Source organism: Mizuhopecten yessoensis, unplaced genomic scaffold, assembly GCF_002113885.1.
Source record: "Mizuhopecten yessoensis strain PY_sf001 unplaced genomic scaffold, ASM211388v2 scaffold6443, whole genome shotgun sequence".
In the NCBI taxonomy this organism is placed as follows: Eukaryota; Metazoa; Mollusca; class Bivalvia; order Pectinida; family Pectinidae; genus Mizuhopecten; species Mizuhopecten yessoensis.
In genome coordinates this window covers 636,308-660,996 of record NW_018406552.1, presented here as the reverse complement: position 1 = coordinate 660,996, position 24,689 = coordinate 636,308, and the positions used below count along the sequence as shown (strand labels likewise).

Genomic DNA, 24,689 nt, shown 5'->3' with positions numbered 1-24,689 from the left:
AAGGAAGTTCTTTGTGATTTTTTGCACTCTGTAACAAACAAACATAACCAAACACAATCTACCTAATGTTATTCTTTATTTACACTGATCATAATAAATTCACCTTATCAATACCCATTATGTTTCCAATACCTGTTTTAGGTTCGTCATACGTATACAATTGTACCTAGCCAGTGATAAATTTCTCCCACTCTTGTTATACACGTAGGTTTCATCTCTCCAAGTCAGTACTTTTTGCGGTTCATTTCTCCTGTACCTTGTCCTGTTATAGGTTTTCTTACTCCTAGCTAGAGCCAATGGTTCAGTTTGTTCTGTACTTGCCAACCTCTACAGGCTAGAAGCTAGAGTCAATGGTTCAGTTTGTTCTGTACTTGCCAACCTCTGCAGGCTAGAAGCTAAAGTCAATGGTTCAGTTTGTTCTGTACTTGCCAACCTCTGCAAGCTAGAAGCTAGAGCCAATGGCTCAGTTTGTTCTGTACTTGCCAACCTCTGCAGTCTAGAAGCTAGAGTCAATGGTTCAGTTTGTTCTGTTTTTGCCAACCTCTGCAGGCTAGAAGCTAAAGTCAATGGTTCAGTTTGTTCTGTTTTTGCCAACCTCTGCAGGCTAGAAGCTAGAGTCAGTGGTTCAGTTTGTTCTGTACTTGCCAACCTCTGCAGGCCAGAAGCTAGAGTCAATGGTTCAGGTTCTTCTGTACTTGCCGACTCTGCAGGCTAGAAGCTAGAGTCAATGGTTCAGTTTCTCCTGTACTTGCCAACCTCTGCAGGCTAGAAGCTAAAGTCAATGGTTCAGTTTGTTCTGTTTTTGCCAACCTCTGCAGGCTAGAAGCTAGAGCCAATGGCTCAGTTTGTTCTGTACTTGCCAACCTCTGCAGGCTAGAAGCTTGAGTCAATGGTTCAGTTTCTTCTGTACTTCCCAACCTCTGCAGGCTAGAAGCTAGAGTCAATGGCTCAGTTTCTTCTGTACTTGCCAACCTCTGCAGGCAAGAACCTAGAGCCAATGGTTCAGTTTGTTCTGTACTTGCCAATCTCTGCAGGCTAGAAGCTAGAGCCAATGGTTCAGTTTCTTCTGTATTAGCCAACCTCTGCAGGCTAGAAGCTAGAGTCAATGGTTCAGGTTGTTCTGTACTTGCCAACCTCTGCAGGCTAGAAGCTTGAGTCAATGGTTCAGTTTCTTCTGTACTTCCCAACCTCTGCAGGCTAGAAGCTAGAGTCAATGGGTCAGTTTCTTCTGTACTTGCCAACCTCTGCAGGCTAGAAGCTTGAGTCAATGGTTCAGTTTCTTCTGTTCTTCCCAACCTCTGCAGGCTAGAAGCTAGAGTCAATGGTTCAGTTTGTTCTGTTTTTGCCAACCTCTGCAGGCTAGAAGCTAGAGCCAATGGCTCAGTTTGTTCTGTACTTGCCAACCTCAGCAGGCTAGAAGCTAGAGTCGATGGTTCAGTTTGTTCTGTACTTGCCAACCTCTGCAGGCCAGAAGCTAGAGTCAATGGTTCAGTTTCTTCTGTACTTGCTAACCTCTGCAGGCAAGAAGCTTGAGTCAATGGTTCAGTTTCTTCTGTATTTGCCAACCTCTGCAGGCTAGAAGCTAGAGTCATTGGTTCAGTTTCTTCTGTCCTTGCCAACCTCTGCAGGCTAGAAGCTAGAGTCGATGGTTCAGTTTGTTCTGTACTTGCCAACCTCTACAGGCTAGAAGCTAGAGTCAATGGTTCAGTTTGTTCTGTTTTTGCCAACCTCTGCAGGCTAGAAGCTAGAGCCAATGGTTCAGTTTGTTTTGTACTTGCCAACCTCTGCAGGCTAGAAGCTAGTGTCAATGGTTCAGTTTGTTCTGTACTTGCCAACCTATGCAGGCTAGAAGCTAGAGCCAATGGTTCAGTTTGTTTTGTACTTGCCAACCTCTTCAGGCTAGAAGCTAGAGTCAATGGTTCAGTTTGTTCTGTGCTTGCCAACCTCTGCAGGCTAGAAGCTAGAGTCGATGGTTCAGTTTGTTCTGTACTTGCCAACCTCTGCAAGCTAGAAGCTAGAGCCAATGGCTCAGTTTGTTCTGTACTTGCCAACCTCTGCAGTCTAGAAGCTAGAGTCAATGGTTCAGTTTGTTCTGTGCTTGCCAACCTCTGCAGGCTAGAAGCTAGAGCCAATGGTTCAGTTTCTTCTGTATTTGCCAACCTCTGCAGGCTAGAAGCTAGAGTCAATGGTTCAGTTTCTTCTGTACTTGCCAACCTCTGCAGGCAAGAACCTAGAGCCAATGGTTCAGTTTGTTCTGTACTTGCCAACCTCTGCAGGCTAGAAGTAAGATTGGCCAACTGTATCCCACTGCATGTCCTAAAAGGATGACTAATGTGGGTCTCTTTGTAGAATTGGATGTTTTCTTCTTTGCGTTCTGCTTACTGGACATTAAAGAAACCAAAGTAGATCTGCTGCCCCATTGCAACATTTGGTATCCTTGTATTTTCTCTCTACTTCTTTACAATCTTTCTAGTGCCTTGTTGGCAATACCTCGCTGTTTGGTTTTAGTGTTGAAGGCTTGCCCAAGTGAGGAAGGAAATGGGTTCTGTCCCCTTCCTTGGAAAACCAAAGTCTTCTAAGATAGAGGTTATAATTACCGGTTATACACATATCAATGGTGGATGCATGTCCTTAAATGACCTAAGCAGTTAATAGAGTGTTAAATAAAATAAAACCAAACCAGTACCTGTTCAATGTATGGTCACTTCTAGCCAGTTGTTTATTTCTCTCACACAGGTTACAGATACCTGATTCAAAGCCAGTTGTTAGCTCACCTGGCCAGTGGTGCGTCTGTCCATTGTCTGTCTGTCTGTCTGTCGCCCGGCATCAATATTTTACTTTAAACAACTTCTTCTTAATAACCAAAAGGCCTTAGGTGATAATATTTGGCCAGAAGCAAACTTGGATGAAGGGCTACCAAGTTTGTTCAAACAATCACCTTCACCAATTTTCAAGGTCAAATATGTTAAAAGAACTTAAAACAGCTTCTTTGAATAACCAAAATGCCCAGGGTGATGATATTTGGCCAGGAGCAGGCTGGGATGAAGGGCTACAAGGTTTGTTTAAATGAATGACCTTGACCTTTATTTAAGGTCACAGGGATTAATTGGTTTGAAAACCCTTTCATCAACTTCTTCTGAATAACCAAAAGGTCCAGGGTGATGGTATTTGGCCAGAAACATGCTGGTCGAATCAATGACCTTGACCTATATTGAAGGTCACAGGGGTCAAATATGTTTAAGATCTTTTAGCATGCTTTGATGAAGGGCTACCAAGTTTGTTGAAATGAATGACTTTGGTTTATATTTCAAGGTCACAGGGGTCAAATATGTTTGAAATCTTAGAAGGATTTCTTCTGAAAAACAAAAAAGCCCAGGATGATGATATTTAGCCAGTATATGCTGGCATGCAGCGCTACCAAGTTTGTTAAAATTAATTATCTTGACCTTAATTCAAGGTCACAGGGGTCAAATATTTTCACAATCTTTAAACGACCTCTTCTGAGTTACCATAATGCCCAGAATGTTGGTATCTGGCCAGTAGCATGCTAGGATGAAGCGCTACCATACCAAATTCGTTAAAATGAATGACCTTGACTTATATTCAAGGTCACAGGATATTTGGCCAGTAGCATGCTTGTTTGACAGGCTATCAAGGTTTTTCATTTGAATGTCCTTGTCCCACTTTCAAGGTCACATTTGTTCAAATATGTATAAACCTTTAAATGACCTAATCTTAATAAAAAAAATGTCTAGGTTAGTGATATTTGGCGAGTTGCATGCTGAGATGAAGGGCTTTAAAGTTTGTTCAACGTAAGGACCTTGTTTGACTTTCAAGGTCACAGGGGGCAAATGTTTTTAATTTTTTTAACAGGTTCTTTTGAATGACTTTTAGTCATAAATACCTGATATTTTGCCTGTAGCTTTATTTTCGAACACTTTTAAGGCTACAAGTGTGAGATTAGTACCAGGTGAGCGATGCAGGCCCATTAGGCATCTTGTTTATTTCTTGCACACATGTACCTGTCTAGGTTAGAATCCTGGTCTTGTCATGTATTTCTCTTTCTCCTATCACATTTGACACACTATGACATATACCCACAGAAGGAGGTATCGGGTCTCGTGTGTCTGTAGGGTCAAAGACTTGGGTAATGAAAGGAGCAATGTAGCAGAATTGGACTTGGTTGGTTGCTGGTGATCAGGTCGCTTAATTGATTAGAGCGTCTGTGAGTTTGGTGGGTCCTGGGTTTGAATCCCAGTTTGACTGTGCATTTTTCTCCCATGTAACAGCTACAATGTATATTGATACCACTTTATAGAGTTGCCACACCTTGCATACTAATTACATGCGAGGTAAAATGCTTAAACGAAAAAGGGAAAGGAAATGGCTGCCAGGAAGATATAGTGAATTTTTTAATTGAATTTGGTTTCTGCTATTTCTCAAGAACTGCATGTGTTAAGGTCCTGATGAAACTGGAGGTACATGATCCCTAGTTTTCACTGCTTTAATGTGACTGCCTTGGGGCCAGTGCACAAGTCGGATCCAAGGTGAGCATGTTTAACTCATTCAGCCCTCCATATCTAATCTTGACTTGCCCAGTCTGTGATTTGGCAAGGTTCAAACGTGACTTTAGGGTGAATTGGGCTGAAAAAAATGTGGAAGATCTGTCCAACACTTTCTGAGAAATAGCTGTTTTGGACAGAAGGTCCACAGACAAACGCTCACCAAATACCATAAAAACTTTTTAGAGTAAATTTCAGGCATGTTGAAAGCCCAAGGATTTATTAATGTTTTGTTTTGTATTATGTCATTGTTCAAATGTCTACTCTGATCATGTGTTAAATACGTGTAATCGTGTAACATCTTGTAGATGATTATCTTTTTATAGTAGTGGTAGGTTATGTTTAACTGCAAAACTGACAGGTCAACAAGGGCCCTTTTAAAACTCTTTCCACAGATCTACATACCACATGTTTCACCTCGTCAAATTTCCAACAAATTAGTCTTTTGGTTTTGGAGATAAGGACTCAACTCCCTTTCAATGATCTATTTTTAGTAACAGTTACCTTAACTTAGGAAACTTTATAAATCCTATTTGACATCTACAAATCACAGTGTATCACCATGATCATGTCAATTTTCGAAATATTTTATTTTGAATTTTGAGAATATCTCCGAAAAACGAAACTATGGACGGACAGAAGGGAAGGCAGATGGACATTTCGATTGTTATAGAGCACATACATCTCTGATGTGAGGTTCATATAAGTTCATGAACAACACTATAGCAGTATAAATAGTTAAAATATGTTTTATTAAAGCATTTTACAAAAGGAAGTGTATATATCAGTACAAAAATAACAGTATACTTCCGTAGCACAGAAACGCATTGCATAATTTGATTTATATACAACAAAAAGATGGACAAGAGGAATGTTTATAAAACGTTATATATCCATATCTCTAAAAAAGTCATTTGAAAAAATACAGATATATTCAATATTGACCAGCAATATTGTATGAATTTAAAACCATCATTTAAGATGTTTGAATTATAAACCATCCTTTAAGATTTACATGTAGATATGTATTATAATAAGGCAGATGAAAAGGAGTCAACTACTCAAAACTGATACATATATGTATTAATATTACAAGCTATTTGGATGAAGACAATGTCATAATTTGATTATACAATATTGAGGATATGTTTGCGAAAACATAACCCTATACCAGGAAACCTCCGCCCAGTCAAATTTTCGCCCTTCACTGGTAGAATCTGTTTTCATGCAGTGTTAATTTTGTCATTAACCTGTTATTCCTATGTACAGAATGTTGTGTACTGGCTTTCAACACAGTAATTTGCCCTCATTGCAAAGGGCGAAAAAGGCGGAGGTTAAACTGCAGCGAAAATATCCTGGTATACAGTTTATAAGAAACATTGTGAAAGTTAAATTATTGAAACTTATTGACCTCCAATACTTGAATTACTAATGATATTGTTTATAAAGAATCATATTACCAAATGTATATTTCAGGCTGTACTGGGAACAGTCCAAAGATTAATCTCCCTTGACAATATTTGATCAAACACAAACATTAATCTGCCTCCCTCAGCTGTTCAGGTAATGCTTAGAAGCTAGTGATAGTGTAAAAGACAATTTTGACGGCTTTGACTGAGGATACCTTGGGGTTATCATCACATTATGGCTTTCATTATGACAGTAATTTAAAAAAAAAAAAATCCACGATGTGAACTTCAACAAGGACTGAGGAGCATTGGACATTAACTCACTCACCCCTACATATTTAAACTGGCCTTGCCCAGTCTTTGATTTGGTAAGGTTCAACTGCGACTCTAGGGGTGAATGGGTTAAGAACGATATTTGTCAAAACAAGCATGAGGGGCATTCAATATAATGTAAGAAAAAACTTCAGCATGTTATAGGATGGTTTATTTTACCACATTAAAAAAATAAAATGATAATAAAAACACCCACAAATTTATCTTTAACATTATTTACCAGTAAATTAATCTGACCAGAATGTCCCACAGGTTGTCAGATTAGCGAGGTCAATCAGCCCAGCATGTCCCACAGGTAGTCAGATTAGACAGGTCAATCTGACCATCATGTCCCAAAGGTTGTCAGATGAGACAGGTTCCATTCTAATGGTATAAAAAAATAAAACAATTGCAAAGACATTTGCATAACAATTATAGACTATATCTTTCTATACCTATAATGCTTAATTAAATCAACTGTCATTAACAAATCTGACAACTGAAATGCACTTTAACAGGTCAGAACTTCATGATTTTGTTCTCAATATCTAATTAAAAGACAAAACAGAAGAAAATTTAACAAAATATGATATATACTTTAAACATACTCATGTAAGTCTGATTAAAATTTGGCACAAAACACTATATATACAAATTACTTCCTAAATCATTAATTAGCGAATGAACCAGTGACAGATATAGGATTTCTGAAAGGAGGGGGCCACCTACCAAAAGTAACCAAACACCCTCTTATCCAGGTATTTCATCTGCTATACATTGTAGCAGCATCACCCTGTTAACTCAGAGATACCTGGTGGTTCATGTATGAGGTTTTTTAGGGTCACTGAGTCATTTATATATATGTAACAGAGGTAATTATTTTGTCAATGTCCTTGTAAGGGATTGACTGTTGAACTTCTGGTTTACTTTTTCTCATTGCTCTATCAGATGAGCTTAGGGGAACAAAAGGGCTTAGGAGAAATACTTCCTAGCCAACTCAGATGTCGATGGAGCATGTAGTTCTACCAGTCCTGATGAAGACTCGCACATAGAGTCGAAACTAGTTGACCGTAATAAAAACCCACGCATTGGTAACGCTTGAGCGTGTTGTGATTGAAACCTACCTGGATTTATATGCAACTTTTTATTCAATCGCCCTGCATACCTTTCGGTATCCACACTCACAGCGAAGTACCCCGCCTACTCAACATTGACGTTGGCTCTATCTCGCATGTTAGTTCTACCAGTGTGACATACATATAAATAGTACTATCTCAAATTCTATATACGCTGTACAAAAATGAGTGCATCATAGTCAGTTTGGAAACCACTAATATATGATTGTAGTTTAAAACAAGTATGTTTACAGTGCATGATATATAGAAGCAATTCTAAAACCTAAAGCTATATTTCTTGAGTATGAGGTAATGAGATTATTAGACACAGATATATGAAATCATATCACTAACACAATACATGAGGTAATATATACTTAAGGACCCCTGTCCCATTGGGAAGGAAAAACACTAGAGATTCTACTGTAGTTTTCATACACAGAGTAACCTCCCCTCAGTGCATGTGGTCAATGGGGAAGGGATCAAAACAATCTGTGACATAGAGATGGTTAGCTCAGTCGAGGGCAAAGCGAAACTGCTGCAAATTTTCTCGGTATACAGTAACTTAATTGCATGATCATTGATAAATCTAGTTTACATGAATTCCAGGTTTCTAAAGCCAATTCTTAACTGCATTAGAACCCTAAACACTGAATATTAATGGCACTGCAAGAGATATACACCGGGTAATATTATCTTCTTCTTGGGAAGTATAACTACATATATACATACATTGATCAATCTGAAACACGAATTCAACAAATTCTACTTTCTGTTCATCACTGTAAAATGACTAAATGTCATACTGTATCATCTGATGTAATAAATCCTATTTCCTTTGATCTTAGTGTTCAACAATGTAAAAATGTCTACAAATGTGATTAGGAGACATGGTTAATAAAATTCCGTTTTCTGTTCAACCCTGTAAAATGTCTAAATATATCATTCTAAAATGTATTAAGTAAAATTCCATTTTCTCTTATTTCAGTGTCCAACACTGTAAAAATGTCCCATTCGATCAGTGCCTTTGATTTCTTGACATATATCACTTCAATTCTGTTACAGGAAGTCAGGATTTGCTGATCATGTGGGTCACCAGAGAATTCTTGTCAGGGGTTCCTTTATGTCATGATGATCTCCATATTGCTTTATGGGTCCGTGGGAAGATTTAATCCTTCTCCTGAAAGAAACCAGAATAATCCACATTTAAAAATCTACATCGGCAGAACACAATTGCAACAGGTTGCTAGTATCACCTACTGTTAAACTATGGACTTATATTAATACATAGGGACATGCAGTCAGTTAATATGTGGCCATAACCCTCTTATGTGACACTCTGCCTTCCAAAGATGTACCAGTATAACAAGTTTAATGTTTCAGGTGAAATAATGTCGGATATATACTCCGGTTGATGCCTCAGGCAGGTGGAAGACGTTACCCTGTCCCACGCCCATGTTTCAGTGGATCCAACAAGATCCAGGGATCTGACAAGTCTTAATTAAAATTTCCAGTGACTTAAATTTTCCTCTAGCGAAGAAAACTGAAGTTACAACTTTACCTTTCAGTATTTCAACTAAATTGTAGTTTAGACCATGGAAATCGAAAAGACAGCATAGTTGGTAACAGCATGGCAGAGTTATTTGAGAAAGAAACTGAATATAACACTGAAAGACCTGCCTGAACCACGTGGGTTTTCCCGGGGAACTCCAGTTCCTCCCACATTAAGACCTCCCCCCATGCTAATTCATCAAGGCCAACAAGAGAGATCAATATTAGTTGCAATACTTTGTTTCATGACTGTTGTAAAATATATAAAGTTTACATCTTTAATAGATATTTACTTAGTTTCATCAACGTTGAATGTTATTAACTTGCAGAAACCAAACTGAAGATGATGACCAATCAGAGCATGGTATGCTAATTACTTATGCACAGATTTCTTTTGACTTCAAACTTAGCCTCAGTCGTTATTGTACATTCTTACCAAGTTTAATCAAAACTAAACGATATTTGATCAAGTCATCTTGAGGAAACAAAAGAGTGGACAGACTGACAGATGCTTTCCATATCATAATACGTCCCATCAAATTTGTTGATGGGCGTATAAAAGTTGCCTGTCTAATACAATAATAGATTACAGTATTTGTGTTGTTACCATACCTGTGGTTCTCTCAATCCATTCTGTGAAGTGTCCAGGTACATTTTGGTAGACAGCAGGGTACCCGGAGGTCTGACACCCCGGATATCCATAACTGGTGACACCTACCAGCTCCCACACACCCTCTGGGTTCAGGCATACCAATGGCCCACCAGAATCACCCTGTCAAACAAAAATAACAGTAAGCACCTGTCGTATAGTTAAGCAAGTATTAAAGCATCTACTTCAGTGGATAACAAACTTGCCTTTCACCTAGTTGACCAGGGTTCAATTCCCCTATTGGACGTGAAAAGGTATGGGCCCCCGGGTCACCAGCCAGACCTTGTGGGTTTCTCTGGGTACTCCGGTTTCCTCCCACATTAAGAACCCCCTGTGTGCTATCATCTGGGCCAACAATAGTGATTAATAAAATTCGCAATAACTTGTTTCATAACTGTTGTAAAATAATTTAAGTTTATATTTAAAAAGCATCTACCAATGAAGTTTGAGAATTAGTAAGCAAAGTTGAAGAACTAGGACAATGTAAGCTCAAGTCTATTAATAAGTTGTTCAAGTACATTCTAATCAGTAAGATTTAGAATAGGATTAACTCTTTCACCCCTGAAATTTCATAATGAACTATTCCAAACTTTAAGTAGGAAGAGTTCAAATGTAGCTCCTTGGGCCCTGCATATTCATGAAGCTATTTTCAAGCTTAAGAAAGGATTGTGTGGCTAGTACATCATTATATCGAACATCTGTAAACTAGAACACTGACAGGTCAGTAAGGGTCCCGTCTTGTGGCAATATATCCCCCATAATCATCAAGAAGCAATCTGCCCATATAGCTGAGCTTGACGTTTGACATTTGGACTTCAAAAAGAATCGCAAGGAAGCAAAATATACATTTTACATGTACTATGATGTGAGTCTAATTTTCTTCCACCTCCATATTTGCTCGGCTAACAGAAATGTAAATACTGGTGCAATACTCATTTGTTAGCTTTGATTTGTTTTATTTCACCTTATATACCTCCTCCATCAAGAGCCAGGGTCAAAGTCAGAGATCCACTTTGTCTTTGACCTTTGGACCCAAATGACCTTGACCATTAACCCAGTGACCCTGATCTTTGGTCAGTTGACTTATTCTTTAATTCCGACCAACTCTGCTTCATAATATCATAACAAAATGTTCATCAGTGAAAAATACAAAACTTGACCTTGACCCTTAGGACCCCTTAACCTGGACCTATGGTCAGTTGACTCTGTGTTAAGTTCTGAACAAGTTTGCTACATAATAATACATAATAACATAAAAAAAGGTCATCAGTAAAAAGATACAATAAATGACATTGACATTGACCACGTGACCTTGACCTTAAGTCAGTTGACTCCTTTTTAAATTTGGACCAACTTTGCTTCATAATGTCATAACAAAATGTTCATCAGTGAAAAGATAAAAAAATTGACCTTGACCTTTGACCCAGTGACCTTGCCCTTTGGTCAAATGACTCCTTGTTTAATTCCCACAAACATTGCTTCAAAGTGTCATAATGAAATGTTCACTAGCAAAAAAATACTAAATTTTACCTTGACCTTTGACCGAGTGACCTTGACCTTGAGTCAGTTGACTCTTTGTTAAATTCTGACCAACATTGCTGCATAATGTCATAACAAAATGTTCATCAGGGAAAAGATACAAAATTTAACCTTCACCTTTGACCCAGTGACCTTGACCTTTGGTCAATTGACTCCTTGTTTAATTCTGAGCAACATTGTTTCAAAGTGTCATACCAAAATGTTCACCAGTGAAAAGATACAAAATTTAACCTTGACCTTTGACCCAATGACCTTGACATTTGGTCAGGTTGACTCCTTGTTTAATTCTGACAAACTTTGCTTCATCATGTCATAAAATCCTCATTAGTGAAAAACTACAAAATTTGAACTTGATCCCTAACCTGATGACCTTTAACATTTGGTCAGGTTGACTCCATGTTTAATTCTAATCAACTTTGCTTCATCATGTCTTAACAAAATGTTCATCAGTGAAAAGATGCAAAATTTGTCCTTGACCTTTGAATCTAATGACCTTGACCCAGTTTCATGTACATTGGTCAATAAATACTAAAGTTATCAGCCAGGAACAAAATTTGTGGACAGACAGACAGAGTGATTATTATAGGGCACCCGTATCTCCGATACGGGGCCCTTATAACATAATAAACATAGAAACTAAATGTGAAGGGTGAAATTAAAACTGGACAAAACATTGACTGGGCAAACATTTTCTGGTATTAACCCTTTCACCACAGTAGACCATAATGGACTCAACCATATCAATGCATGGTAGAGTCTACTTAAGTTACACATGGGTGAAAGGGTTAAGACTAAACCTATCAACAATACATTGTAATACTTGCATAGCATGCTGGTTGGTATGGATCCTGGTTGTCGATACAAATGCCTGTCTCTGACCAGCCGTCTGTAAATTCCTTGGCGTAGATTTCACTGCATTCTTCCGGTTCATGGAGTATTCCAACCTTAGTCCCCATTAATTCATCTGGGTAATCTAAAAAGAAAATATCAACTTTTGCAACTAGAACACTGACAGGTCAGTAAGGGCCCAGTCTTGTGGCAACATATCCCCCATAATCATCAAGAAGCAATCTGCCCATATAGCTGAGCTTGACGTTTGACAATTGGACTTCAAAAAGAATTGCAAGGAAGCAAAATATACATTTTACATGTACTATGATGTGAGTCATGTTTCCTTCCACCTCCATATTTGCTCGGCTAACAGAAATGTTAATACCGGTGCAATATTCATTTGTTAGCTTTGATTTGTTTTATTTCACCTTATATACCTCCTCCATCAAGAGCCAGGGTCAAAGTCAGAGATCCACTTTGTCTTTGACCTTTGGACCCAAATGACCTTGACCATTAACCCAGTGACCCTGATCTTTGGTCAGTTGACTTATTCTATAATTCCGACCAATTTTGCTTCATAATACCATAACAAAATGTTCATCAGTGAAAAAATACAAAACTTGACCTTGACCCTTTGGACCCCTTAACCTGGACCTAAGGTCAGTTGACTCTGTGTTAAGTTCTGAACAAGTTTGCTACATAATAACATAAAAAAAGTTCATCAGTGAAAAGATAGTCAGTTGACTCTTTGTTAAATTCTGACCAACATTGCTGCATAATGTCATAGCGAAAATGTTTATCAGGGAGAAGATACAAAATTTGACTGTGACCTTTGACCCAGTGACCTTGACCTTTGGTCAATTGACTCCTTGTTAAATTCTGACCAACATTGCTGCATAATGTCATAACAAAATGTTCATCAGGGAAAAGATTCAAGATTTAACCTTCACCTTTGACCCAGTGACCTTGACCTTTGGTCAATTGACTCCTTGTTTAATTCTGAGCAACATTGCTTCAAAGTGTCATACCAAAATGTTCACCAATGAAAATATGCAAAATTTGACCTTGACCTTTGGGTCCAATGACCTTGACATTTGGTCAGGTTGACTCCTTGTTTAATTCTGATCAACTTTGCTTCATCATGTCATAACAAAATGTTCATCAGTGAAAAGATGCAAAATTTGACCTTGACCTTTGAATCTTATGACCTTGACCTTTAACTTTTACTTTTTTACCTCAATGTGTATTTTTGTGAACTGAACATCTTGACCAAGTTTCTTGTACATCGGTCAATAAATACCAAAGTTATCAGCCAGGAACAAAATTTGTGGACGGACAGACAGACAGAGTGATTACTATAGGGCACCCGTATCTCCGATACGGGGCCCTTATAAATATAAATACTATAAATGATGACTGCTGTTTATCATTAATGTTCTCTTTTAAACTATAGTCAGTAAGTTTTTTCTAACTTTATAAAGAAAACAGGTATTTTTTTATATTTATTAATATTTTAAGGTCAAAATTGAACTATGAGAAGATATTTGATACACAAACTATTTGTAATAAGTTTCATGGTGATTAATTAACTCATTTACCCCTGAGGACACATTTGAACTCTTCCAAATCAAAGTTTGGAATAGTTCATTATGAAACTTCAGGGATGAATGAGTTAAAGTATTCCCTTAAGAGTTATATCAGCAACATCTTTGTGCTTATGACAAAGTAACAATAATGCTGAGTAATCCTTATTATATCCCCTTTTTTCACCCTCTGTAATGACCCTAATGAGGGCAAATTTATTATTACAATNATTGGAATAGGTCACTTGAGCAAAGCTCAGGTGACCTAAAAATCTGGTATAGAGTATTATCTAACTTTTCAAAACTGGACACAGGCTTTGTTACTTAAATAGACTGGACCAGGTTTTGTTACTTAAATAGACTGGACAAGGTTTTGTTAATTAAATAGACTGGACCAGGTTTTGTTACTAAAAAAGACTGGACAAGGTTTTGTTAATTAAATAGACTGGACAAGGTTTTGTTAATTAAATAGATTGGACAAGGTTTTGTTAATCAAATAGACTGGACAAGGTTTTGTTAATTAAATAGACAAGACTTTGTTACCTCGTTACTTAAATAGACTGGACCAGGCTTTGTTACTTAAAAAGACTGGACAAGGTTTTGTTAATCAAATAGACAAGACTTTGTTACCTCGTTACTTAAATAGACTGGACCAGGCTTTGTTACTTAAATAGACTGGACAAGGCTTTGTTACTTGAATAGACTGGACAAGGTTTTGTTAATTAAATAGATAGGACTTTGTAACTTGAATAGACTGGACAAGGTTTTGTTAATTTAATAGACAAGACTTTGTTACCTCGTTACTTAAATAGACTAGACCAGGCTTTGTTACTTAAATAGACTGGACAAGGCTTTGTTACTTAAATAGACTGGACAAGGTTTTGTTAATTAAATAGACAAGACTTTGTTACCTCATTACTTAAATAGACTGGATCAGGCTTTGTTACTTGAATAGACTGGACAAGGTTTTGTTAATTAAATAGACTGGTCCAGGCTTTGTTACTTAAATAGACCGGACAAGGTTTTGTTACTTAAATAGACTGGGTAAGGTTTTGTTAATTAAATAGACAAGACTTTGTTACCTCGTTACTTAAGTAGATTAGACCAGGCTTTGTTACTTAAATAGACTGGGCAAGGTTTTGTTAATTAAATAGACTGGTCCAGGCTTTGTTACTTAAATAGACTGGACCAGGCTTTGTTACTTAAATAGACCGGACAAGGTTTTGTTACTTAAATAGACTGGACCAGGCTTTGTTACATTAGACATTGTTATCTTGATACTTAAATAGACTGGACCAGGCTTTGTTACGTTAGACATTGTTACCTCGTTACTTAAATAGACTGGACCAGTTATTTAATTAGAATAACAAGGTATTGTTCAGCTAAGTAAATCTATGGTCACAACATCAAGACCCTTATTTATAAATGGAACCCATATGGCAGCACACATACAAAGGTTGACAAGTTTGTAAAAAATAAATATGAACTTTAGAAGAAGGCCCGACAAAATTATGTCTACACGCTGTAACAGAAATGATTCTAGGATAACCCAAAGACCCCTACCCCATCCCCATCAACTTTGTTGCGGTAGTTAAAATAAAATGGCCCAATAAACTATGTTTGAAGTAACAAATGTACAAACCTCCTTTTTCATTTTGACCCCATCCAGTGATAAAGCATGTTTCATATTCTCTCACATTCCGTGTTGATGGAGCTAAGCATATTGGGCGTATGTTACTGTTGTACATCACAGAATCATCCAATCTCAGTAGGGCTACGTCAGCATGGATTTGAGAATTTGCGACTAGAGCACCAGGGGCTGCAATAACTTCAGCAACCCGCACCTTCACTCCCTCTTTGTAGAAATTGTTTTGATTAACGGAACCAAAATGTACAGTAAGGGAACTTGTATATTTTCCTCTGTAAGAAAATTGACTCCAAATTAATAGACAATACATTCAAAGAAAAAATTGATGTTCATGTTTGGAAAGGTAAAGATTTACATGGTAGTTAAACTAGAGGAGACTACTCTCTAACTTTTGTTTTGCTGTTCAAGTTAAAAAAGGAAAAGATAAAGAGGAGGAGGAATTAGTCTCCACTTATAATCACTAATGAGCCAATATATATATATCTTTTATTAAGAAAGTTAAAGATACATATAGTAGGTAAACTAAAGGAGGAGGTGGAGTTTATTTATAAAGTTACAGATAAATATGGCAGGTACACTAGAGGAGGAGGTGGTGGAGTTTATTTATAAAGTTACAGATAAATATGGCAGGTAAACTAGAGGAGGAGGTGGTGGAGTTTATTTATAAAGTTACAGATAAATATGGCAGGTAAACTAGAGGAGGAGGTGGTGGAGTTTATTTATAAAGTTACAGATAAATATGGCAGGTAAACTAGAGGAGGAGGAGGTGGAGTTTATTTATAAAGTTACAGATAAATATGGTAGGTACACTAGAGGAGGAGGAGGTGGAGTTTATTTATAAAGTTACAGATAAATATGGTAGGTACACTAGAGGAGGAGGAGGTGGAGTTTATTTATAAAGTTACAGATAAATATGGTAGGTACACTAGAGGAGGAGGAGGTGGAGTTTATTTATAAAGTTACAGATAAATATGGTAGGTACACTAGAGGAGGAGGAGGTGGAGTTTATTTATAAAGTTACAGATAAATATGGTAGGTACACTAGAGGAGGAGGAGGTGGAGTTTATTTATAAAGTTACAGATAAATATGGTAGGTACACTAGAGGAGGAGGAGGTGGAGTTTATTTATAAAGTTACAGATAAATATGGTAGGTACACTAGAGGAGGAGGAGGTGGAGTTTATTTATAAAGTTACAGATAAATATGGTAGGTACACTAGAGGAGGAGGAGGTGGAGTTTATTTATAAAGTTACAGATAAATATGGTAGGTACACTAGAGGAGGAGGAGGTGGAGTTTATTTATAAAGTTACAGATAAATATGGTAGGTACACTAGAGGAGGAGGAGGTGGAGTTTATTTATAAAGTTACAGATAAATATGGTAGGTACACTAGAGGAGGAGGAGGTGGAGTTTATTTATAAAGTTACAGATAAATATGGTAGGTACACTAGAGGAGGAGGAGGTGGAGTTTATTTATAAAGTTACAGATAAATATGGTAGGTACACTAGAGGAGGAGGAGGTGGAGTTTATTTATAAAGTTACAGATAAATATGGCAGGTACACTAGAGGAGGAGGAGGTGGAGTTTATTTATAAAGTTACAGATAAATATGGCAGACATAACAATTATCATATACCTGTCCCCAATCCCCAACGTAACTTACATATTTCCCATTCACCCATTTATAATTTTTAACTGGATCGGCTTACCCAGTATTCAATTTGGTAATATTCAAATGTGACTTTAGGGGTGAATGGGTTAGTTTGTAAGGGCTTTATAATAAAAGCGAAAGACTGATGAAGTTGAAGTTTGATCGACAGATAGACAGATAAAGAAACACATGTAATGATGCTATGTGGCACTACCGTTTCACTGCAGGGCAGGATAATCACAAGTAACAGTTATAGTTTTAAAGGAAGTATCAATCTTTCAACAGAATTCACAGAGAAGGCACAATTATTCCTCTGATACTCACTCAACACAGTGATACGCTGTCACTGCCCACTGGTGACTTAACAGAGACGCTCCACAATTGTGTCTACCGTATATCTGCAATGACGCCATCCAAGGGTGTGCCCCAAGGGGAACAGCATCACCGAAAAATACCAAAGGAGCTGGTACTGGTTTTAGCTCAGGGACACCGCATTCTGTAACAGAACAAAAACATTTCTTACCTTCTCATATCTATACTGCAATTATCTCCATATTTGCAAAATTAATTTACAATCACATTATTTTGCAAAAAAAATTTGGGTGATTTATCAACCCCTGTGAAAGTTTCTTTGGTGATTGTGACTGGAACACTCAATCGTGCGATAAGGCTACTACAAAAAACTCCAATGGGCATTGATTTCACAATACAGTACAAAGTCACTTAATATCATGTCACTTAATATCACTTTTCAGTTATTATCATGTTTTCTTGATGAAACACCTAACGGTGTATTTTTCACTCATCCAAACAATAGATTGACTCCACCAATCTGTAAGTTTAAGGTCCACAGGTCTGTATGACAACCAGTTTAAAGGTTGATATATATATATTTGTGTTAGAACTAAATCACTTTAATGTATTGAAACACATGCGTTTGTTTCATCTTTAAATACTGTGCAAGTATTGAGGTAAATATTCAGTGACTGTTACGTCAGGTCTATCAACTGAAAAGCAAAAAATTAAACCTTAGCAAAGTTTTACCTAATTTATTGTATATCGGCACAGAGCGAATGTGTCAAATATTCAGTACAATTTTCAATGCAGCATGAAACACTTTAAAAGAAGGCCTCACGGCATGAGACACATTTCTCATTATTATAAACTATATATAGTAATTTGAAAAGAGTATCCCTATTTTCCCCACCTCTTTACTACGGCTGCGATATTTATCAGAAAACTTTCAGGTATATCGCAATACACAGGTATATTGTAACAACTGCAGTAATGAAATAAAATATATCGCTGCATTGCAATATTTAAAAAATATTTTTTTTTATATAATTTATATGTTAGGTGTGTTAATTTTGCAAATTGCTACACCTTCAAATTAAGGCGAAAATTCCTGCTATGCAGTAATGCTTTCTGTAACCATGGTTACATAGAAAATGACAGACAAGGAATTAAAAGTTCAGTTATAACTTTAGTTACTTACGTAACGACTGACAAACTATCCTCAATACATTACAGGAGCTGCAACAGAAAGAATGATTGCTAAAGTGACATGTAAACCTATAAATTATAAATGTTTTTGGGGGAATACAGTATTTATTTGATTACCTCAATCACATACATGTTACTACATACTGATACAAGTATCTTAAGTTGTCACTTAAATCTACAACATCAGCGTACACAACAACATACAAGCGTGACAGATGTTAATTACACATAGGATAATGGTCGCTTTCAACATGTAGCTTCGCGTTAGAGGGAATTTCCCTTTAGCTCAGTGGTAGAGCGTTCAACTAGGAAGTCTGGGGTCGCTAGTTTGATCCCTGGTGGAAGCCACTACTATCTTTCCTGTTACACTTTATACATTTAACTGGCAGTGCACAACTCCTGAAGACAAGAGATCCCAGAGGGATCTTGTCGCCCACCTTTGTACCATCTTCATTAGTTCTTTGTCAGTTCGATCTTTTCTCTTCTTTCCTCTAATCTGTTTGATCGAGTCATGTTAACAGTAAATGCACCTTGAGGTAACTTTTGATCTAAACTTAATACTGATGTGTATGAAAGCCAACCTTCAAAGTGAGTTTGTCATTTCACATATTTACTAGTACAGTACTTAATGTGAAAGAAATAGAATCGATCATTGCAATATGAGAAAGATCTGTTTAGTTCTTCTTTTAATCCATTTTGTTTTTATGATCAGTCTCAAAATATAACATACACAACGAGGGATCAAGGGGAACCTACATTTAAAATTTGAGAAAGATCCCTCCCGTACTTCCCGAGAAATAGCGATAACAAACTTTCACTATCAAAATCCAAGATGGCTGCCTGTCGGCCATGTTGTTTATCCGATCAGTCTCTAAAATTGCCCTGCACAGCTAGGACCAAGGGGAACCTACATATAAAATTTAAGAAAGATCCCTCTAGTTCTTCCGGAGAAATAGCGGTAACAAACCTACACTATCAAAATCCAAGATGGCTACCTGTCGGCCATGTTGTTTATCCGATCAATCTCAAAAGTTGCCCTGCACAGCTAAGGACCAAGGGGAACCTACATATAAAATTTGAGAAAGATCCCTCTGGTACTTCTTGAGAAATAGCGATAACAAACTTTCACTATCAAAATCCAAGATGGCTGCCTGTCGGCCATGTTGTTTATCCGATCAGTCTCAAAAGTTGCCCTGCACAGCTAAGGACCAAGGGGAACCTACATATAAAATTGGAGAAAGACCCCTCTGGTACTTCTTGAGAAATAGCGATAACAAACTTTCAATATCAAAATCCAAGATGGCTGCCTGTCGGCCATGTCGTTTATCCGATCAGTCTCAAAAGTTGCCCTGCACAGCTAAGGACCAAGGGGAACCTACATATAAAATTTGAGAAAGATCCCTGTGATACTTGTTTACGGACGGACGACGGACGACGGACAACGGAAGGACGACGGACCACGGACGCAGGGTGATTTGAATAGCCCACCATCAGATGATGGTGGGCTAAAAATACCTTCATGTCAATTTAACCTGTAATATTTTCATGGACATGAATTTGTGGATGAATGATATGATGTACCCTGGCTAGGGAATCAACAAAATTACCCCCGCCAGAATATCAATGACTTAATAGTTCACTACGTATATACTGGCACACTAGATCCAGGATATTGTGAAGGGGGGAGTGGGGAGAGATGTTGGGGTGGGNAGATGTGAGGGTGGGGGTGGGGATGGGGGAAGTCAGGGTCCAGGGTTAAGCCCTGTGGGGAGTATGGGAGTATGGGAGAGCGAATGTAGAAAGATAGCTTTTTCTCTGCAAAAGGGGGACTAACATGACCCCAAAGGACAAAACAAGTTAGGATGGTGACGCCCAACAACATTTGTTCACACCTACCTGTTTGAACTTGAGGTTTGAGGAGTGTAATTTCTGACGACACCTCGTGTGTTGTTTGAATTGGGTACCAAAATCACAGCAGTATTCGAGGTAAAGGTGTGAGAAGAAAAGTCTTTCAAAATTCTGGAATGAAAAGAAGATTTGAAAATCCTATATCTCTGTTCTTTACTTATCTTTAAGTAATTCTTTAGTTTCATGGCAGTTAATTTCTGTGTTATTGATCACCAAACAAAGATATATTGATAACATGAGTTTTTACAGATAGTTCTTACAAAATGTAAATGATAATGTTTGCGAAGTATCCAAAAAAAAGTATTCCATTTATCAAGTAAAGTGTTTTTTTAATGTGTGACTCATTTGAAATCCATGTTTGTGGCACCTCCAAAACATTAGTTTTGATTTATCCTTTTAATCTACATATTTCCCAGCCAAAATAATATATCATTCTACAATGTATTCCGTCTTTGCGTATTGCAGAGTTATCTTCTCTTGGGAGCAGGTATTGATTGTTACGTCATTGGTTTGTGTGAGAAAATTACATCGTTTTCTCAAAAATTGATGACGTTACTCTCACAAACAAAAGACGTAACAATCAATACCTGCTCACAAGAGAAGATAACTCTGCAATATGCAAAGACAGAATAAAGCCTGGAAGAAGATAAAGCTCAATGTCACGTTCATTGGAAGAGACGCTTTCGTGGACAAAATTATTAACTTCTACAGTATTCACCTTTATCTCCTGTTATCACAAAAGACAGAAGAAGAATTTTTGGTAACCTTGTTCAAAGGCGCCATAGACCTAGATAACTTTGATAAAAGTGTGAATGATGAATTTGCCAAAGATAGTGGCTATTTTCTGTGGAAAGCAGCACAGATCAATTTTGATTCCAGTTAATTTACCAATATGATGTAAATTCCAAAATATGGTAAATAAACCATTGCTGCATAGACAATGGTAAGGACATACAAATGTACGTAACACCAGAAAAATTGTCAACAAGTTTATTTCTTAATGGATAATTGAAATAATCATGTTTTGTACATTATATTGTCAAAAGTCAACTTTGCTATGTAAACATATCCTTTTTGTAATATACCACTCTCATTTTTGAGGACTAAAGAATGAAGATGATGATGATGATGATGATACTGATGATGATGGAAGAAAATATAGCTCCAATGTTTATTTTAAAATCTTGCACCAGTATGAATTAGTTTAATCCAAAAAACACGGACATTAGTGACGTAGCATCAAAATACAAAAATACATGTTTTCCTTTTTTTTGATAAAATCAAAATGCTGTCTAAATGTCAAATTAATATAGCGACTTTACTCACCCAACATTGGCTATTGCGCAAAGGTAGGAGGCCAGACTATCTGTCATGCCATCGTAACAGACTTTGTGCCAGCTTCCTTCTCTGTAGATCTCCATGGTATTATCATTGGTATTGTCTTTTACTGAAATAGAAAATAAGGGGTTAGTTCTTTTTCAAGAAAAACCCTCACTGCATCTGTGTTCGTCTATGCATTAAAATCCTTGTCTGACTGAAAATGATGAAGATCCTTTTTATACCCGTTTTTTATGCACCATGTGAATCACTCACTGTAAACGTATTCATTTTAGCCCACCAAAACTTTTAGTTCATTATCTAATTTTAACAGACTAGTGCAATAATGAATTGGTGCAACTACAGAAATAAGCACTGTAAAAAATAAACAGATACTTAAATTGTAGCAACCAAAATTTAACCCTTTCACCCTAGTAGACTCTACCATGCATTGATATGGATGAGTCCATTATGGTCTGCAGGGGTGAAAAGTAAAGGCAACGTCTAAAGAGCAGAATATGCTAAAATAACACTACTGCTCAAATAGGTTTACAGTACTGCATATATATATATGAAGTAAAATATTGATCACAGAAAATAATTTTACCGCAATGATGCTCATCTGAATTGTCACCGCAGTCGTCGTGATCGTCACATCGTAGTATTTCGTCGATACATTTATGGTTATTGCATTCAAAGTGTGTGCTGCTACAGTTACCTGAAATATACATAAACAGTAATGTATTAATGTTTGTCACCAGTAATGACAGTTATTGATCTCAGGACTTCATAGTATTCCATAACTTAATACTTATGTAACAGGAGAAAGAGAAATGCAACGGCCGGACCAGGATATCAAACTGAGATCTCCCAAACTCTAGACGGACGCTCTACCATTTGAGCTACCTGGTCGCAAGTGATGAACCCAGTCCAGTTCTGCTACATTTCTCCCTCCTTTTTTTATAGTCTTCTCCCCTGAAGACACAACTATTTACAACCCAGATTCAGGTATCTTTTTGCTAAGCATTCACTCAGTGCTTGAAACAAGGGTTAACAAGCTTGCCAATTTTATAACAGCAAAAAGACCTGTGAGTCTCCGAACTCTAGGCAGAGACTCTATACCATTAGGACTTCCTGGTTGGCGAGGATTGACCCAGTCCAGTTTCTCTACGCTTATATACAGTGCAATCTTGTTATTCTGCTGTTAAAGGAACTTCGACTTAACTTAACATCCTGATATTTTCAGCGGTTTGGTGGTTTTAGTGCCCCTCAGGTGCATATCTTTAGATATTTAAGTGAGGGGTGTACAAGAACAGGACTAGCTTAGGTCGATCATCAGTGACAAGGTAGCTTAAGTGGTTAGAACATTTGTCTAAAGTTCAGAATGTCCTAGGTTCAAATTCCGGTCTGGAAATGTACTTTTTTCTCCTGTTACAATCAGGTACCTGTGACCAACACTTGGTAATGGCATACCTGAACAACGATTTGGAGATGAAGACTTAAATAAAATAGGGAGGAATGTAGCGGAACTGGACTAGGTCAATTCAGGCAACTTAGGTAGCTTTATTAGCCAGAGCACCCGTCTAGAGTTTGGAAGGTTCCGGGTTTGAATCTCTCGTTCCTGTTACATGGGGTATTGAAACCACCTACACATATTACGTTTTATGAACTCCATAATGATTTTAGTGACAGCTGCGTGTACTCACCACAGAAATGCTCGTCCACAGCACCGGGACAATCGACAAACCCGTTACACCACAAATCGCTATCCACACATGTAACGTTATTCGAGTTTACCGACTGGCCAGGGGCAATGCATGCTCTGGTTCCCGCAAAACATTCTGTAAAATATATATATATATATAAATAATCTACCTACCAGGCACTACTATCACATACAGTACAATACCAGAGTAGCATAGGGTAGAACAATACCGTTCTTAAATCCTTTTGATACATTATTGTATTTAAAAATATAAAAATATATGGATATGTAACAAGAAGGAACTGCATTCATGCTGTATTCCTCAGTAAAGTTAAATTATTTCTAGGGTGGGTGAAAGAAGAAAGTATGTTCTGTTTGACCAACTTCAGCTGCAGATATATATATCTATGACAAATGAACATCAGTCTGCCTGAAGAAGCCCAAGAAGATTATTATTCTAATATTTTCTTTGCAAGAACTTGTTTATTTATTATCTACTATATACATACAGTCATGTACATGTATAAGGGTTGTCAAGCTGGTAGAATTTGGTAACTTATTACTCGAAAAATCTTCCGACCAAGTAAGCGGTTAATTAGTCAATTTAATAAACAATAGCAAATACAGTGTAGGTTTATTTTAACTGGCATGATATTTTACAAACGTATTTCAGGCTGAACGCACTTAAATACAATTGGTTTTTTGTAACCTCAGTAAGTATATTTCATGGACTACAATCAGAATATAGTAAAACAAGATTCAGTCACACTTATCTGTACTGGAAATCCTATGCGTTACTATAGTTTCTATAGTTAAAAACAATTTGTGTGACAAAAGTTTTAGTACATGCCTGCACCTTTTTTAAAGTTTCACTAAGTGTGTAACCTTGAGATTATTTTTACATCTCACCAGTAAAAGTGAGTTCTACCTCGAAAGGTTGGTATTTCACAACTTTGCATTAATTCTCGCTTCTTTTTAAAACCTGTACAGACTTTTTTATGGTTTTGACGGCACAGTATTGATTACTGAGTACAAAAACAGGTTAGTCTGAACTCTGGTTTTATTTAAACAAGAGGCCCAATGGGCCTGCATCGCTCACCTGGTATAAAACTCACACTTGTAACCTTAAAAGTGATCTAAAATAAAGCTACAGGCAAAATATCAGTATTTATGATTAAAATTCGTTCAAAAGACCCTGTTAATTTTTTTAAGAACATTTCACCCCTGTGATTGAAAGTCAAACAAAGTCATTATGTTGAACACATTGTATAGCCTTTCATCTCAGGATGCTACTAACTAAATATCAACATCCTGAGCCTTTTGGTTATTAAGAACAAGTTGTTAAAATATTTTAAACATATTTGCTCCTTGTGACCTTGAATATGATTCAAGGTCATACATTTAAA

The 24,689-nt window shown here is 37.1% G+C and overlaps 1 protein-coding gene across 1 annotated transcript in view; it reads right to left on the bottom strand.

Annotated features, from left to right (window-relative positions):
* Positions 1–5,295: 5,295 nt before the first annotated feature.
* LOC110452165 (MAM and LDL-receptor class A domain-containing protein 1-like) overlaps positions 5,296–24,689 on the bottom strand; it is a 137,468-nt gene continuing 118,074 nt past the window's right edge. Inside the window, exons 73-82 of the mRNA XM_021500526.1 lie at positions 23,285–23,419; positions 22,186–22,296; positions 21,588–21,708; positions 20,250–20,372; positions 18,346–18,383; positions 17,175–17,346; positions 15,194–15,471; positions 11,962–12,110; positions 9,562–9,721; positions 5,296–8,578 (exon numbers count right to left, since the gene is read on the bottom strand). Coding sequence (XP_021356201.1) covers positions 8,547–8,578; positions 9,562–9,721; positions 11,962–12,110; positions 15,194–15,471; positions 17,175–17,346; positions 18,346–18,383; positions 20,250–20,372; positions 21,588–21,708; positions 22,186–22,296; positions 23,285–23,419 — 1,319 coding nt within the window. The 3' untranslated portion in view covers positions 5,296–8,546. The remainder of the gene's footprint in view (positions 8,579–9,561; positions 9,722–11,961; positions 12,111–15,193; positions 15,472–17,174; positions 17,347–18,345; positions 18,384–20,249; positions 20,373–21,587; positions 21,709–22,185; positions 22,297–23,284; positions 23,420–24,689) is intronic.